The sequence below is a fragment of the Taudactylus pleione genome, unplaced genomic scaffold (genome assembly GCF_031769625.1).
Source record: "Taudactylus pleione unplaced genomic scaffold, aTauple2 ptg000693l, whole genome shotgun sequence".
NCBI lineage: Eukaryota > Metazoa > Chordata > Amphibia > Anura > Myobatrachidae > Taudactylus > Taudactylus pleione.
The window spans coordinates 344,570-357,632 of record NW_028285095.1 but is presented as its reverse complement, the minus strand read 5'-3'; the positions used below and the strand labels follow the sequence as shown (position 1 = coordinate 357,632).

General features: G+C 48.6%; 1 protein-coding gene across 1 annotated transcript; it reads right to left on the bottom strand.

Moving 5' to 3' along the window:
- Nucleotides 1–393: 393 nt before the first annotated feature.
- LOC148477750 (C-type natriuretic peptide 1-like) lies at nt 394–3,748 on the bottom strand. The gene is made up of 3 exons (XM_088456255.1): nt 3,625–3,748; nt 2,122–2,430; nt 394–708 (listed from the first exon to the last, which is right to left on the bottom strand). The coding sequence occupies exons 1-2, from the start codon at nt 3,718–3,720 to the stop codon at nt 2,131–2,133; spliced, it is 396 nt and encodes a 131-aa protein (XP_088312381.1). The 5' UTR covers nt 3,721–3,748; the 3' UTR covers nt 394–708; nt 2,122–2,130.
- Between the last annotated feature and the right edge of the window lie 9,315 nt (nt 3,749–13,063).

Here is a 13,063-nt window from a genome sequence, read left to right as displayed (position 1 = left end):
TACACAGTGATTGGGAGATGTGACGGTACAGGCAGAGGGTGTGGTATATATTACCTCCGGTGTGTGTGACTATAATACATGGCCGGGGCCCAGCAGTGTGCTCTTATACACAGTGATTGGGAGATGTGCCGGAATATATTACCTCCGGTGTGTGTGTGTGACTATAATACATAGCAGTGTGCTCTTATACACAGTGATTGGGAGATGTGCCGGAATATATTACCTCCGGTGTGTGTGTGTGACTATAATACATAGCAGTGTGCTCTTATACACAGTGATTGGGAGATGTGCCGGAATATATTACCTCCGGTGTGTGTGTGTGTGTGTGTGACTATAATACATAGCAGTGTGCTCTTAGACACAATGAGAAGACTTTTGTTTAATCAACAACATTTAATAAAATAAAAACACCTTTTCTTATTAGAATTTGTCCTTTAAATACAGTAGATGCCAGAACTAAAAATGTGGAACAATGATATTATCACAATTACAGTAGCAGAATCGGCATTTAGAAGTGTAAGAACACAGATAGGCAAAGTCCAAAATAATTTCTATTGTCAGCTCTTACAAAATGTGACCTTGTGTACGGTTCGGGAAACGCTACATTCTCCTGATGGATATGAAAAGCGCAATACGCGTCCTAGTTACAGCGCTGCTCCTCCTCCAGCAGATTCCTCTTCTGTACGCAGAGTCTGAGGCATACTGACCCTGTAAGAAGATAATAAGCCTTCATCATATGTGTTCTCCTCCTAGTTACTAAACGCCTAACATTATATTTCATTGTTCTGTAAAGCATCAGTGATTAAAGCAATGGGGTCTGGTTTCCGCCACAAATTATTCTCAGGAATGTGATTTCTTAAAGGGTTTATTCGTAATATTATTTATTTTCACACAAACACCCCCTCACCCCTTTCCTAGCAGACGCTCAGGGGTCCGTTGCCTGAGAGCACCCAGCGTTCAGTCTATATTACATGTATCTGGATTGTCTGATGGCGTTAGGGGCATTTTATGACCCTATAGTCCTTTCTCAGGGCTTCATCCCATTTACAAACATCAATGGTCCTAACAAAAGGCAGCGTTGTAGCTTTCTCTGGATTTAATGTTCTGTAAAATACATTACAGGTGGGCAGCCCACGGCCCCCCAAATGTGTGGAATGGTGAGCTCCAGCATATCCTGACACAGAAGTTATAGGGCGATCGTTATCCAAGCCTGGGGGCTATTAAGGGTTAATTGGAGCACTGCAATGTTCTGGTGAGATTGCTTCTTGTACTAATTATGTTTTGTTCATTAGTTTACTAAAAGCAGGAACTCTGAGTACAATGGCCGTGTGACCCCCTGGAACCCATTAATAAGGGTTAATCTAGGAACATAATCCATTTACAGAACAAGCTTAGACCGGTGTCAGTGCCCGGGCCGGCAGCTCTCCCTCACTGGTGTAACCGCTGGCAGTATGTACAGCTTAGACTGGTGTCAGTGCCCAGGCCGGCGGCTCTCCCTCACTGGTGTAACTGCTGGCAGGATGTACAGCTTAGGCTGGTGTCAGTGCCCGGGCCGGTAGCTCTCCCTCACTGGTGTAAACGCTGGCAGTATGTACAGCTTAGACTGGTGCCAGTGCCCGGGCCGGTAGCTCCCACTCACTGGTGTAACCGCTGGCAGTATGTGCAGCTTAGACTGGTGTCAGTGCCCGGGCCGGTAGCTCTCCCTCACTGGTGTAACCGCTGGCGGTATGTGCAGCTAAAGGTGCATACACACGTTCAGACACAGCGACTATTGGATAACAATAACTATCATTATCTGATCGTTCTGCATGTGTTGGATGATCGTTATCGAACATCCAACACATGCATTAACCTATAACTACCTGCGCTTCAAGTTCACGGGTTCCTATAGTAAACAGGCTAACATGGTCGAAATCTACCATGTTGCCGGTTTTCATGGGCGATGTTGGATAACAACCAAGGAGATACTGTATATATCCCTATCAGATATCGTATATATTATATCTCCTTGTCTTCTGACCTAGCACTGCACGGTGTAATGGAATGCTGGAAGCCCAGCACACGGAGGTTAGATGTATGTGTACATCGGCACATACACGGTGACTGAGAGGAGACTATTACCTGTGTGACTTAGCAGCCCAGACCACTGAATGATCCGATCCTGTCCAGCTTCACCCCAAAGCAGCCCCTGGAAAAGGCTTTTTTGCTCCTCTGCCTGTATCTTCTCTGGGTCCCGGCAGGGTCTTCCAGGAGCTCCTGCAGGGTGATTCCATTTAGGTGGGAACCTTCCACTTTATCCACCCGATTCCTCTGACTGCCGGGGTCCATCTGGTCCTCGGAGTCCTTAGGCACCATTTCCCCCCTCTCATGGTCAGCTTCATCAGAACCATAGGACCGCTCAAAATTCTCCTCCAGCAGTCTGGACAAACTCTAAAGAAAGCAGATGGTTTATATATCTACACAATGAGGTTATACCCTGGGATCAGGGCTACGGTCACCATAACATATCAACACTAGTTAGTATAGAACAATCTATTCATGTATGCAGATAAAATATGTATTTATTGTAATACGATTCTGTGACCAGCTGAGTCCCGCAGTGATTGGGTGCAGTGAGTCCCGCAGTGATTGGGTGCAGTGAGTCCCGCAGTGATTGGGTGCAGTGAGTCCCGCAGTGATTGGGTGCAGTGAGTCCCGCAGTGATTGGGTGCACCTTATTAATAAATAACCTAAATATGTCCTTCTCCAGGTCTTATAGGTAACTGTGTAATAATGTAATTCTGTAACCTGCAGCAATAAATTGCACGCTTCATCTAAAGTTCACTAGAATAATTACAGAAGCTACAATTATCCATCTCCTATAACAGTTACTCAGCATCCCCCCGACCCCCAACAAATTATACATCAGCATTGTACCTGTCCTGTATAATGCTCCCAGGTCAGTAATGATGCTGTGTGATCACATAGTGCACCTGTCCTGTGTAATGATGCTGTGTGATCACATAGTGCACCTGTCCTGTGTAATGATGCTGTGTGATCACATAGTGCACCTGTCCTGTGTAATGATGCTGTGTGATCACATAGTGCACCTGTCCTGTGTAATGATGCTGTGTGATCACATAGTGCACCTGTCCTGTGTAATGATGCTGTGTGATCACATAGTGCACCTGTCCTGTGTAATGATGCTGTGTGATCACATAGTGCACCTGTCCTGTGTAATGATGCTGTGTGATCACATAGTGTACCTGTCCTGTATAATGCTCCCAGGTCAGAAATGATGCTGTGTGATCACATAGTGCACCTGTCCTGTGTAATGATGCTGTGTGATCACATAGTGCACCTGTCCTGTGTAATGATGCTGTGTGATCACATAGTGCACCTGTCCTGTGTAATGATGCTGTGTGATCACATAGTGCACCTGTCCTGTGTAATGATGCTGTGCACCTGACCTCACTGGGACAATCGGATGAATTCATCACATTGATAAAAGCAATCTCAGTATTGTCTAGTTTTACATAGTGAGTAAAATGTTCCTTGAAGTTCCTGTGAAGACTCTCAGTCAGCAGCAGAATGTATAGAAATGAGAAGTTTGTGTATAAATTGCTGGGAGTGCGGGTAACGTACCTGTAGGCTGGACATTGGTTTGGCTCTAACTTGTTCTTGACAGAAGATGAGAATGACCAGGACCCCAAGGCAGGCACCGCGCTTGCTGTAAGACATGACCCTGCTCCTCCTGCCTGGATGATGCCTCCTTCTGTGCTTACATCCAGAGCGTATCCCTCTCCTTATATATCCCGTGCCCTCTAAGGTGCCAGCCCACTCACACGCTGCCCATTGGCTGTTATCTGCTTCCCATGCCCCTACAGGAGAATCAGAAAAAAAAAAAAATTGCATATTTGTAATATTGATGTTTTTCTCACAGAGAAGAGACAGAGGGGGAAGAGAGATAAAGGGAGAGACAGGGGGGAAGAGAGATAAAGGGAGAGGGAGAGACAGAGGGAGAGACAGAAGGGGAAGGGAAATAAAGGGGGAAGAGAGATAAAGGGAGAGGAAGAGACAGAGGGAGAGGGAGAGACAGAGGGGGGAAGAGAGATAAAGGGAGAGGAAGAGACAGAAGGGGAAGAGAGATAAAGGGAGAGGAAGAGACAGAGGGAGAGAGAGAGAGAGAGAGGGAGAGACAGAGGGAGAAGAGAGATAAAGGGAGAGGAAGAAACAGAGGGAGAAGAGAGATAAAGGGAGAGGAAGAGACAGAGGGAGAAGAGAGATAAAGGGAGAGGAAGAGACAGAGGGGGAAGAGGGATAAATGGAGGGGGAGAGAGAGAGGGGGAAGAGGGATAAAGGGAGGGGGAGAGAGAGGGGGAAGAGGGATAAATGGAGGGGGAGAGAGAGAGGGGGAAGAGGGATAAAGGGAGGGGGAGAGAGAGAGGGGGAAGAGGGATAAAGGGAGGGGGAGAGAGAGGGGGAAGAGGGATAAAGGGAGGGGGAGAGAGAGGGGGAAGAGGGATAAAGGGAGAGGGGGGAGAGAGATAAAGGGAGAGGAAGAGACAGAGGGGGAAGAGAGATAAAGGGAGAGCGAGAGAGAGAGGGGAAGGAGAGATAAAGGGAGACAGACACAGAGAGATGCTCTTCTCATGACCTGTTTAGTCATTTATATCATATATAATTAGCATGGCTTTTTTTTTTTTACAGTGTGATGTGAAAAACATTCATATAATCACTATGGGACCTATTCATCATAACTAGAATATCGATGGAGGTAATTGGGTATAGAGCTCACATGGAGTTCTACCTAATTACTAGAGGAATCCATCATTCCTCCTCCCCATCACGATCTATTCCGAAAAGCTGTCATTATTGCAATAATGACAGCTTTTCAGGGAATAGGTATAGGCAGGGAAAAGTATCTACCTTCCCCCAGCTGTACTCTGTGCTCTACCGTCCCCCAGCTGTACTCTGTGCTCTACCGTCCCCCAGCTGTACTCTGTGCTCTACCGTCCCCCAGCTGTACTCTGTGCTCTACCGTCCCCCAGCTGTACTCTGTGCTCTACCATCCCCCAGCTGTACTCTGTGCTCTACCGTCCCCCAGCTGTACTCTGTGCTCTACCGTCCCCCAGCTGTACTCTGTGCTCTACCGTCCCCCAGCTGTACTCTGTGCTCTACCGTCCCCCAGCTGTACTCTGTGCTCTACCGTCCCCCAGCTGTACTCTGTGCTCTACCGTCCCCCAGCTGTACTCTGTGCTCTACCGTCCCCCAGCTGTACTCTGTGCTCTACCGTCCCCCAGCTGTACTCTGTGCTCTTCTAAACCACTATTTGCAGATTTTTGGTTCTATTGGCAAGGAGATCGCAGCAGGCATTCGCAAGATATGAATTATAGGTTGGAATATATCTCAGTATGTAGTGTTTCTTTCTTAGTTCTTCGGAGGGAAACCTACACAAAGAAGCAGTTGGAAAGCTGATCCACAAGCTGCGATGACACCAATTGAACTAACCAATGAACGGAGTGACCTAAAGCAAGAACCAATGAGCATCTGTTATTCTGTGCCTTTGTTGTCTCTGACTACTGCCCCAGCTCACAAGCCTATATTCGGTACAGGTTTCAGTCATTTCTCCATATCCTGACCGCAGATTCAGGATTGAAATACACATGCGCACTGGCCCAGTATGCAGTAAGTATTGGTTTGTACCTTGTTATTGTATCATCTTTTGCGCTAATTGTATTTAGATCACAGCGTGTAACTATCTGCTTTTTATGTAAATAATAACTTTTGTGCTTTGGAACCACACTCAAAGTCTGGAAAGCGATTATTTCATATGCGTACGCTACGCTAAACAGCGACATTTAAGGTGTTTAGATAATTAGGAATTTATATGTATGAGGAGACAGTGTACTTTAATGTACAGGAACACGCTTAAACCCCTAGGTATTTGGGAGCATAAATAGGTTCCAGTGCAGTGGTATTTATAGGGTTAATATTTGGAGTTTGTCAGCCTATTGGAAGCAATGGGGTCATAGTTGGTGGGAGGAGTTTAGTTAGTACAGTGTCAGGCACGGCTCTGCCTCTTTTTTTTTTTTTCTTGGATTTTCCCTATCTTCATTTTTGGGCGTCGGGAAAGAGCGTCACGACGGTGATGAATTTCATGGCAATTAAGTATGGGTGCAATCTGTATCAGTGTATGGCTTTTACCCTACTGGGGTCAGCGGCACTGGTCAGGCATTTGTTCGAGTGCACTGGTGCATGATTTGGAGACCCAAATAATGTTATTTACTTAAAGCAGGGGTTCCCAACCACGGTCCTCAAGGCACACTAACAGTCCAGGTTTTAGGGATAGCCATAATTGAGTACAGGTGTCTTAATTAGTACCTCAGTTATTTTGATTTAACCACCTGTGCTGAAGAATGGATATCACTAAAACCAGGACTGTTAAGCTGGCCACACACTAGACCAACTTACATCCAACCAACTAGATGATTGGTTGGAATGAGAATCTGGTAAGGGATGAAAGTAAATGACAATCAGCAATTTGCTCCCAAACGCTGGAAAATGCACAAAAACTGTTTGTTTGAAAAAATTGTTTAGATCAAACATTTAACAAATTTGTCTGACGCCATTTTCATCTGTTTTCTGGCATTTAGGAGCAAATTGCTGATCATCATTTACTCCCCCATACGTTACCAGATTCTCATTCCAACCAATCATCTAGTTGGCTGGTTGGATATAAGTTGGTCTAGTGTGTGGCCAGCTATAGTGTGCCTTGAGGACCGAGGTTGGGGAAACACTGGCTTAAAGGGCAATTGGCCCTGCAAGTATGGTGGAGGATAGTGGATTTGGCCATTTGTATTATGCCGCTCTGTCTTTCCGCCACCAGTATTGTTGAGATTTGGTATTTTAAATGTTGATCAAGTTTTTTTTTTTAATAGCAATATAGTTGTTTGTGTCTTTATTTTAGATAAGTTAATGATAATGTTTATGGTTATGCTACACTGAGTTAAAGTCAGGCTCACATATAACGATAGGGCGTTTGTGTATAAATCAGTAAGATATTGTCTCTCTCCATAGATCGATCGATAGATAGATAGATCTATCTATGTTAAGAATCCTGCTCACAAATGACTCCTCCCTCCGGTCTGCTTAGTGAGATGGCTTTTTTATCCCGTCACGGATACACTAACACAATTGACACACTCCGCGGTTTCCTGACGCTAGCTGAACCCACCAGTCCTAGCTATTATCCAGATGCTATTCAATGTTGGAAGCCCCGCCCACTGGATCCCACAGTCCTTTTATCCTCCCCACACATCCCAAACCCATCACACCCATGTAGTGCACCTGCGTGTAGGACCCTTCCTGCAGGTAACAGCAGGATATTTAACCCTGTCTGCCCCCTTCTCCTGGGGAATGAGATCTGTTCTGGACATCAGAAAGTACCCCTTTGTCACTAAATATAACACTTATAGATATATTACATTATACAAGTCATTTAGATAATCAATCTATCTCTGTACCTCCCCACAGTGTGTGTGTGTCAGTGACATTATCGCGCTAAGGGAAATCCTATATCCCAGGCCTGCATCTTATAGTGCTCCAGTTTATATCACCTTAACCAAATGTTTTCCTAAAATAAAACAGCTTTATAGCAGCAACACATTCTCCCAGCTAATGATAGCGCACAATGTACAAATTCAGCAATTCCATAATTGGTGCAGATGTAAGGAACCTAATTACTAATCAGGGGGATACATTACAGCCAAAAGTCATTCACTGTCCAGCTGCAGAGAGTTCAGAGTGAGTACAATGCGCCACGTGGGGTCATGGATGTCAGATGGGAAATGAGACCCTAACAGATGAATACGCCCCATTTCAGGTTCCTCACGCTAATGGCAATTAATGTAACATATCCGCAAAGACTGAGGCCCTGATTCTTAGATCTGCAAGTAATGCAATTACAGCTGAATTCTCTTATGGATCACAATTGCTAAAAATGGCTAATGTCTTCCAAAGCACAGCCCAGCATAGGGACGCCCACTGCTGCCTCCTCATATCCGTACAGTGTAAGTACAGCCCAGCATAGGGACACCCACTGCTGCCTTCTCATATCAGTACAGTGTAATCACAGCCCAGCATAGGGACACCCACTGCTGCCTTCTCATATCAGTACAGTGTAATCACAGCCCAGCATAGGGACGCCCACTGCTGCCTCCTCATATCCGTACAGCGTAATCACAGCCCAGCATAGGGACACCCACTGCTGCCTTCTCATATCAGTACAGTGTAATCACAGCCCAGCATAGGGACACCCACTGCTGCCTTCTCATATCAGTACAGTGTAATCACAGCCCAGCATAGGGACGCCCACTGCTGCCTCCTCATATCCGTACAGCGTAATCACAGCCCAGCATAGGGACACCCACTGCTGCCTTCTCATATCAGTACAGTGTAATCACAGCCCAGCATAGGGACACCCACTGCTGCCTTCTCATATCTGTACAGTGTAAGCACAGCCCAGCATAGGGACACCCACTGCTGCCTTCTCATATCAGTACAGTGTAATCACAGCCCAGCATAGGGACACCCACTGCTGCCTCCTCATATCCGTACAGTGTAATCACAGCCCAGCATAGGGACACCCACTGCTGCCTCCTCATATACATACAGTGTAAGCACAGCCCAGCACAGGGACGCCCACTGCTGCCTCCTCATATCCGTACAGTGTAATCACAGCCCAGCATAGGGACACCCACTGCTGCCTTCTCATATACATACAGTGTAAGCACAGCCCAGCACAGGGACGCCCACTGCTGCCTCCTCATATCCGTACAGTGTAATCACAGCCCAGCATAGGGACACCCACTGCTGCCTTCTCATATCAGTACAGTGTAATCACAGCCCAGCATAGGGACACCCACTGCTGCCTTCTCATATCAGTACAGTGTAAGCACAGCCCAGCATAGGGACGCCCACTGCTGCCTCCTCATATCCGTACAGCGTAATCACAGCCCAGCATAGGGACACCCACTGCTGCCTTCTCATATCAGTACAGTGTAATCACAGCCCAGCATAGGGACACCCACTGCTGCCTTCTCATATCTGTACAGTGTAAGCACAGCCCAGCATAGGGACACCCACTGCTGCCTTCTCATATCAGTACAGTGTAATCACAGCCCAGCATAGGGACACCCACTGCTGCCTCCTCATATCCGTACAGTGTAATCACAGCCCAGCATAGGGACACCCACTGCTGCCTTCTCATATCAGTACAGTGTAATCACAGCCCAGCATAGGGACACCCACTGCTGCCTCCTCATATACATACAGTGTAAGCACAGCCCAGCACAGGGACGCCCACTGCTGCCTCCTCATATCCGTACAGTGTAATCACAGCCCAGCATAGGGACACCCACTGCTGCCTTCTCATATACATACAGTGTAAGCACAGCCCAGCACAGGGACGCCCACTGCTGCCTCCTCATATCCGTACAGTGTAATCACAGCCCAGCATAGGGACACCCACTGCTGCCTTCTCATATCAGTACAGTGTAATCACAGCCCAGCATAGGGACACCCACTGCTGCCTCCTCATATCCGTACAGTGTAAGCACAGCCCAGCATAGGGACGCCCACTGCTGCCTCCTCATATCCGTACAGCGTAATCACAGCCCAGCATAAGGACGCCCACTGCTGCCTCCTCATATCCGTACAGTGTAATCACAGCCCAGCATAGGGACGCCCACTGCTGCCTCCTCATATCCGTACAGTGTAATCACAGCCCAGCATAGGGACACGCACTGCTGCCTTCTCATATCCATACAGTGTAATCACAGCCCAGCATAGGGACACCCACTGCTGCCTCCTCATATCTGTACAGTGTAATCACAGCCCAGCATAGGGACACCCACTGCTGCCTTCTCATATCTGTACAGTGTAATCACAGCCCAGCATAGGGACGCCCACTGCTGCCTCCTCATATCCTTACAGTGTAATCACAGCCCAGCATAGGGACCACCGACTGCTGCCTCCTCATATCCGTACAGTGTAATCACAGCCCAGCATAGGGACACCCACTGCTGCCTTCTCATATACATACAGTGTAATCACAGCCCAGCATAGGGACCACCGACTGCTGCCTCCTCATATCCATACAGTGTAAGCACAGCCCAGCATAGGGACACCCACTGCTGCCTCCTCATATCTGTACAGTGTAAGCACAGCCTAGCACAGGGACGCCCACTGCTGCCTCCTCATATACATAGTGTAAGCACAGCCCAGCATAGGGACGCCCACTGCTGCCTCCTCATATCCGTACAGTGTAATCACAGCCCAGCATAGGGACGCCCACTGCTGCCTCCTCATATCCGTACAGTGTAATCACAGCCCAGCATAGGGACACCCACTGCTGCCTTCTCATATACATACAGTGTAAGCACAGCCCAGCACAGGGACGCCCACTGCTGCCTCCTCATATCCGTACAGTGTAATCACAGCCCAGCATAGGGACACCCACTGCTGCCTTCTCATATCAGTACAGTGTAATCACAGCCCAGCATAGGGACACCCACTGCTGCCTTCTCATATCAGTACAGTGTAAGCACAGCCCAGCATAGGGACGCCCACTGCTGCCTCCTCATATCCGTACAGCGTAATCACAGCCCAGCATAGGGACACCCACTGCTGCCTTCTCATATCAGTACAGTGTAATCACAGCCCAGCATAGGGACACCCACTGCTGCCTTCTCATATCTGTACAGTGTAAGCACAGCCCAGCATAGGGACACCCACTGCTGCCTTCTCATATCAGTACAGTGTAATCACAGCCCAGCATAGGGACACCCACTGCTGCCTCCTCATATCCGTACAGTGTAATCACAGCCCAGCATAGGGACACCCACTGCTGCCTTCTCATATCAGTACAGTGTAATCACAGCCCAGCATAGGGACACCCACTGCTGCCTCCTCATATACATACAGTGTAAGCACAGCCCAGCACAGGGACGCCCACTGCTGCCTCCTCATATCCGTACAGTGTAATCACAGCCCAGCATAGGGACACCCACTGCTGCCTTCTCATATACATACAGTGTAAGCACAGCCCAGCACAGGGACGCCCACTGCTGCCTCCTCATATCCGTACAGTGTAATCACAGCCCAGCATAGGGACACCCACTGCTGCCTTCTCATATCAGTACAGTGTAATCACAGCCCAGCATAGGGACACCCACTGCTGCCTCCTCATATCCGTACAGTGTAAGCACAGCCCAGCATAGGGACGCCCACTGCTGCCTCCTCATATCCGTACAGCGTAATCACAGCCCAGCATAAGGACGCCCACTGCTGCCTCCTCATATCCGTACAGTGTAATCACAGCCCAGCATAGGGACGCCCACTGCTGCCTCCTCATATCCGTACAGTGTAATCACAGCCCAGCATAGGGACACGCACTGCTGCCTTCTCATATCCATACAGTGTAATCACAGCCCAGCATAGGGACACCCACTGCTGCCTCCTCATATCTGTACAGTGTAATCACAGCCCAGCATAGGGACACCCACTGCTGCCTTCTCATATCTGTACAGTGTAATCACAGCCCAGCATAGGGACGCCCACTGCTGCCTCCTCATATCCTTACAGTGTAATCACAGCCCAGCATAGGGACCACCGACTGCTGCCTCCTCATATCCGTACAGTGTAATCACAGCCCAGCATAGGGACACCCACTGCTGCCTTCTCATATACATACAGTGTAATCACAGCCCAGCATAGGGACCACCGACTGCTGCCTCCTCATATCCATACAGTGTAAGCACAGCCCAGCATAGGGACACCCACTGCTGCCTCCTCATATCTGTACAGTGTAAGCACAGCCTAGCACAGGGACGCCCACTGCTGCCTCCTCATATACATAGTGTAAGCACAGCCCAGCATAGGGACGCCCACTGCTGCCTCCTCATATCCGTACAGTGTAATCACAGCCCAGCATAGGGACGCCCACTGCTGCCTCCTCATATACATACAGTGTAATCACAGCCCAGCATAGGGACGCCCACTGCTGCCTCCTCATATACATACAGTGTAAGCACAGCCCAGCATAGGGACGCCCACTTCTGCCTCCTCATATACATACAGTGTAAGCACGGCCCAGCATAGGGACCACCGACTGCTGCCTCCTCATATCCGTATAGTGTAAGCACAGCCCAGCATAGGGACACCCACTGCTGCCTCCTCATATCCGTACAGTGTAATCACAGCCCAGCATAGGGACGCCCACTGCTGCCTTCTCATATACGTACAGTGTAAGCACAGCCCAGCATAGGGACACCCACTGCTGCCTTCTCATATCTGTACAGTGTAAGTACAGCCCAGCATAGGGACACCCACTGCTGCCTTCTCATATCCATACAGTGTAATCACAGCCCAGCATAGGGACACCCACTGCTGCCTCCTCATATCTGTACAGTGTAATCACAGCCCAGCATAGGGACACCCACTGCTGCCTTCTCATATCTGTACAGTGTAATCACAGCCCAGCATAGGGACGCCCACTGCTGCCTTCACATATCTGTACAGTGTAGGTACAGCCCAGCATAGGGACGCCCACTGCTGCCTTCTCATATCCGTACAGTGTAATCACAGCCCAGCATAGGGACCACCGACTGCTGCCTCCTCATATCCGTACAGTGTAATCACAGCCCAGCATAGGGACACCCACTGCTGCCTTCTCATATACATACAGTGTAATCACAGCCCAGCATAGGGACCACCGACTGCTGCCTCCTCATATCCATACAGTGTAAGCACAGCCCAGCATAGGGACACCCACTGCTGCCTTCTCATATCTGTACAGTGTAAGCACAGCCCAGCATAGGGACACCCACTGCTGCCTTCTCATATCTGTACAGTGTAGGTACAGCCCAGCATAGGGACGCCCACTGCTGCCTTCTCATATCCGTACAGTGTAATCACAGCCCAGCATAGGGACCACCGACTGCTGCCTCCTCATATCCGTACAGTGTAATCACAGCCCAGCATAGGGACACCCACTGCTGCCTTCTCATATACATACAGTGTA

What these genes read in the sequence shown, in the direction of transcription:
- LOC148477750 (XM_088456255.1), bottom strand. Translation starts at nt 3,720, where the DNA reads ATGTCTTACAGCAAGCGCGGTGCCTGCCTTGGGGTCCTGGTCATTCTC. An exon ending in AACCAATGTCCAGCCTACAG is followed by an intron (nt 2,431 to 3,624) that starts GTACGTTACCCG and finishes TGCTTTCTTTAG; the next exon opens with AGTTTGTCCAGACTGCTGGA.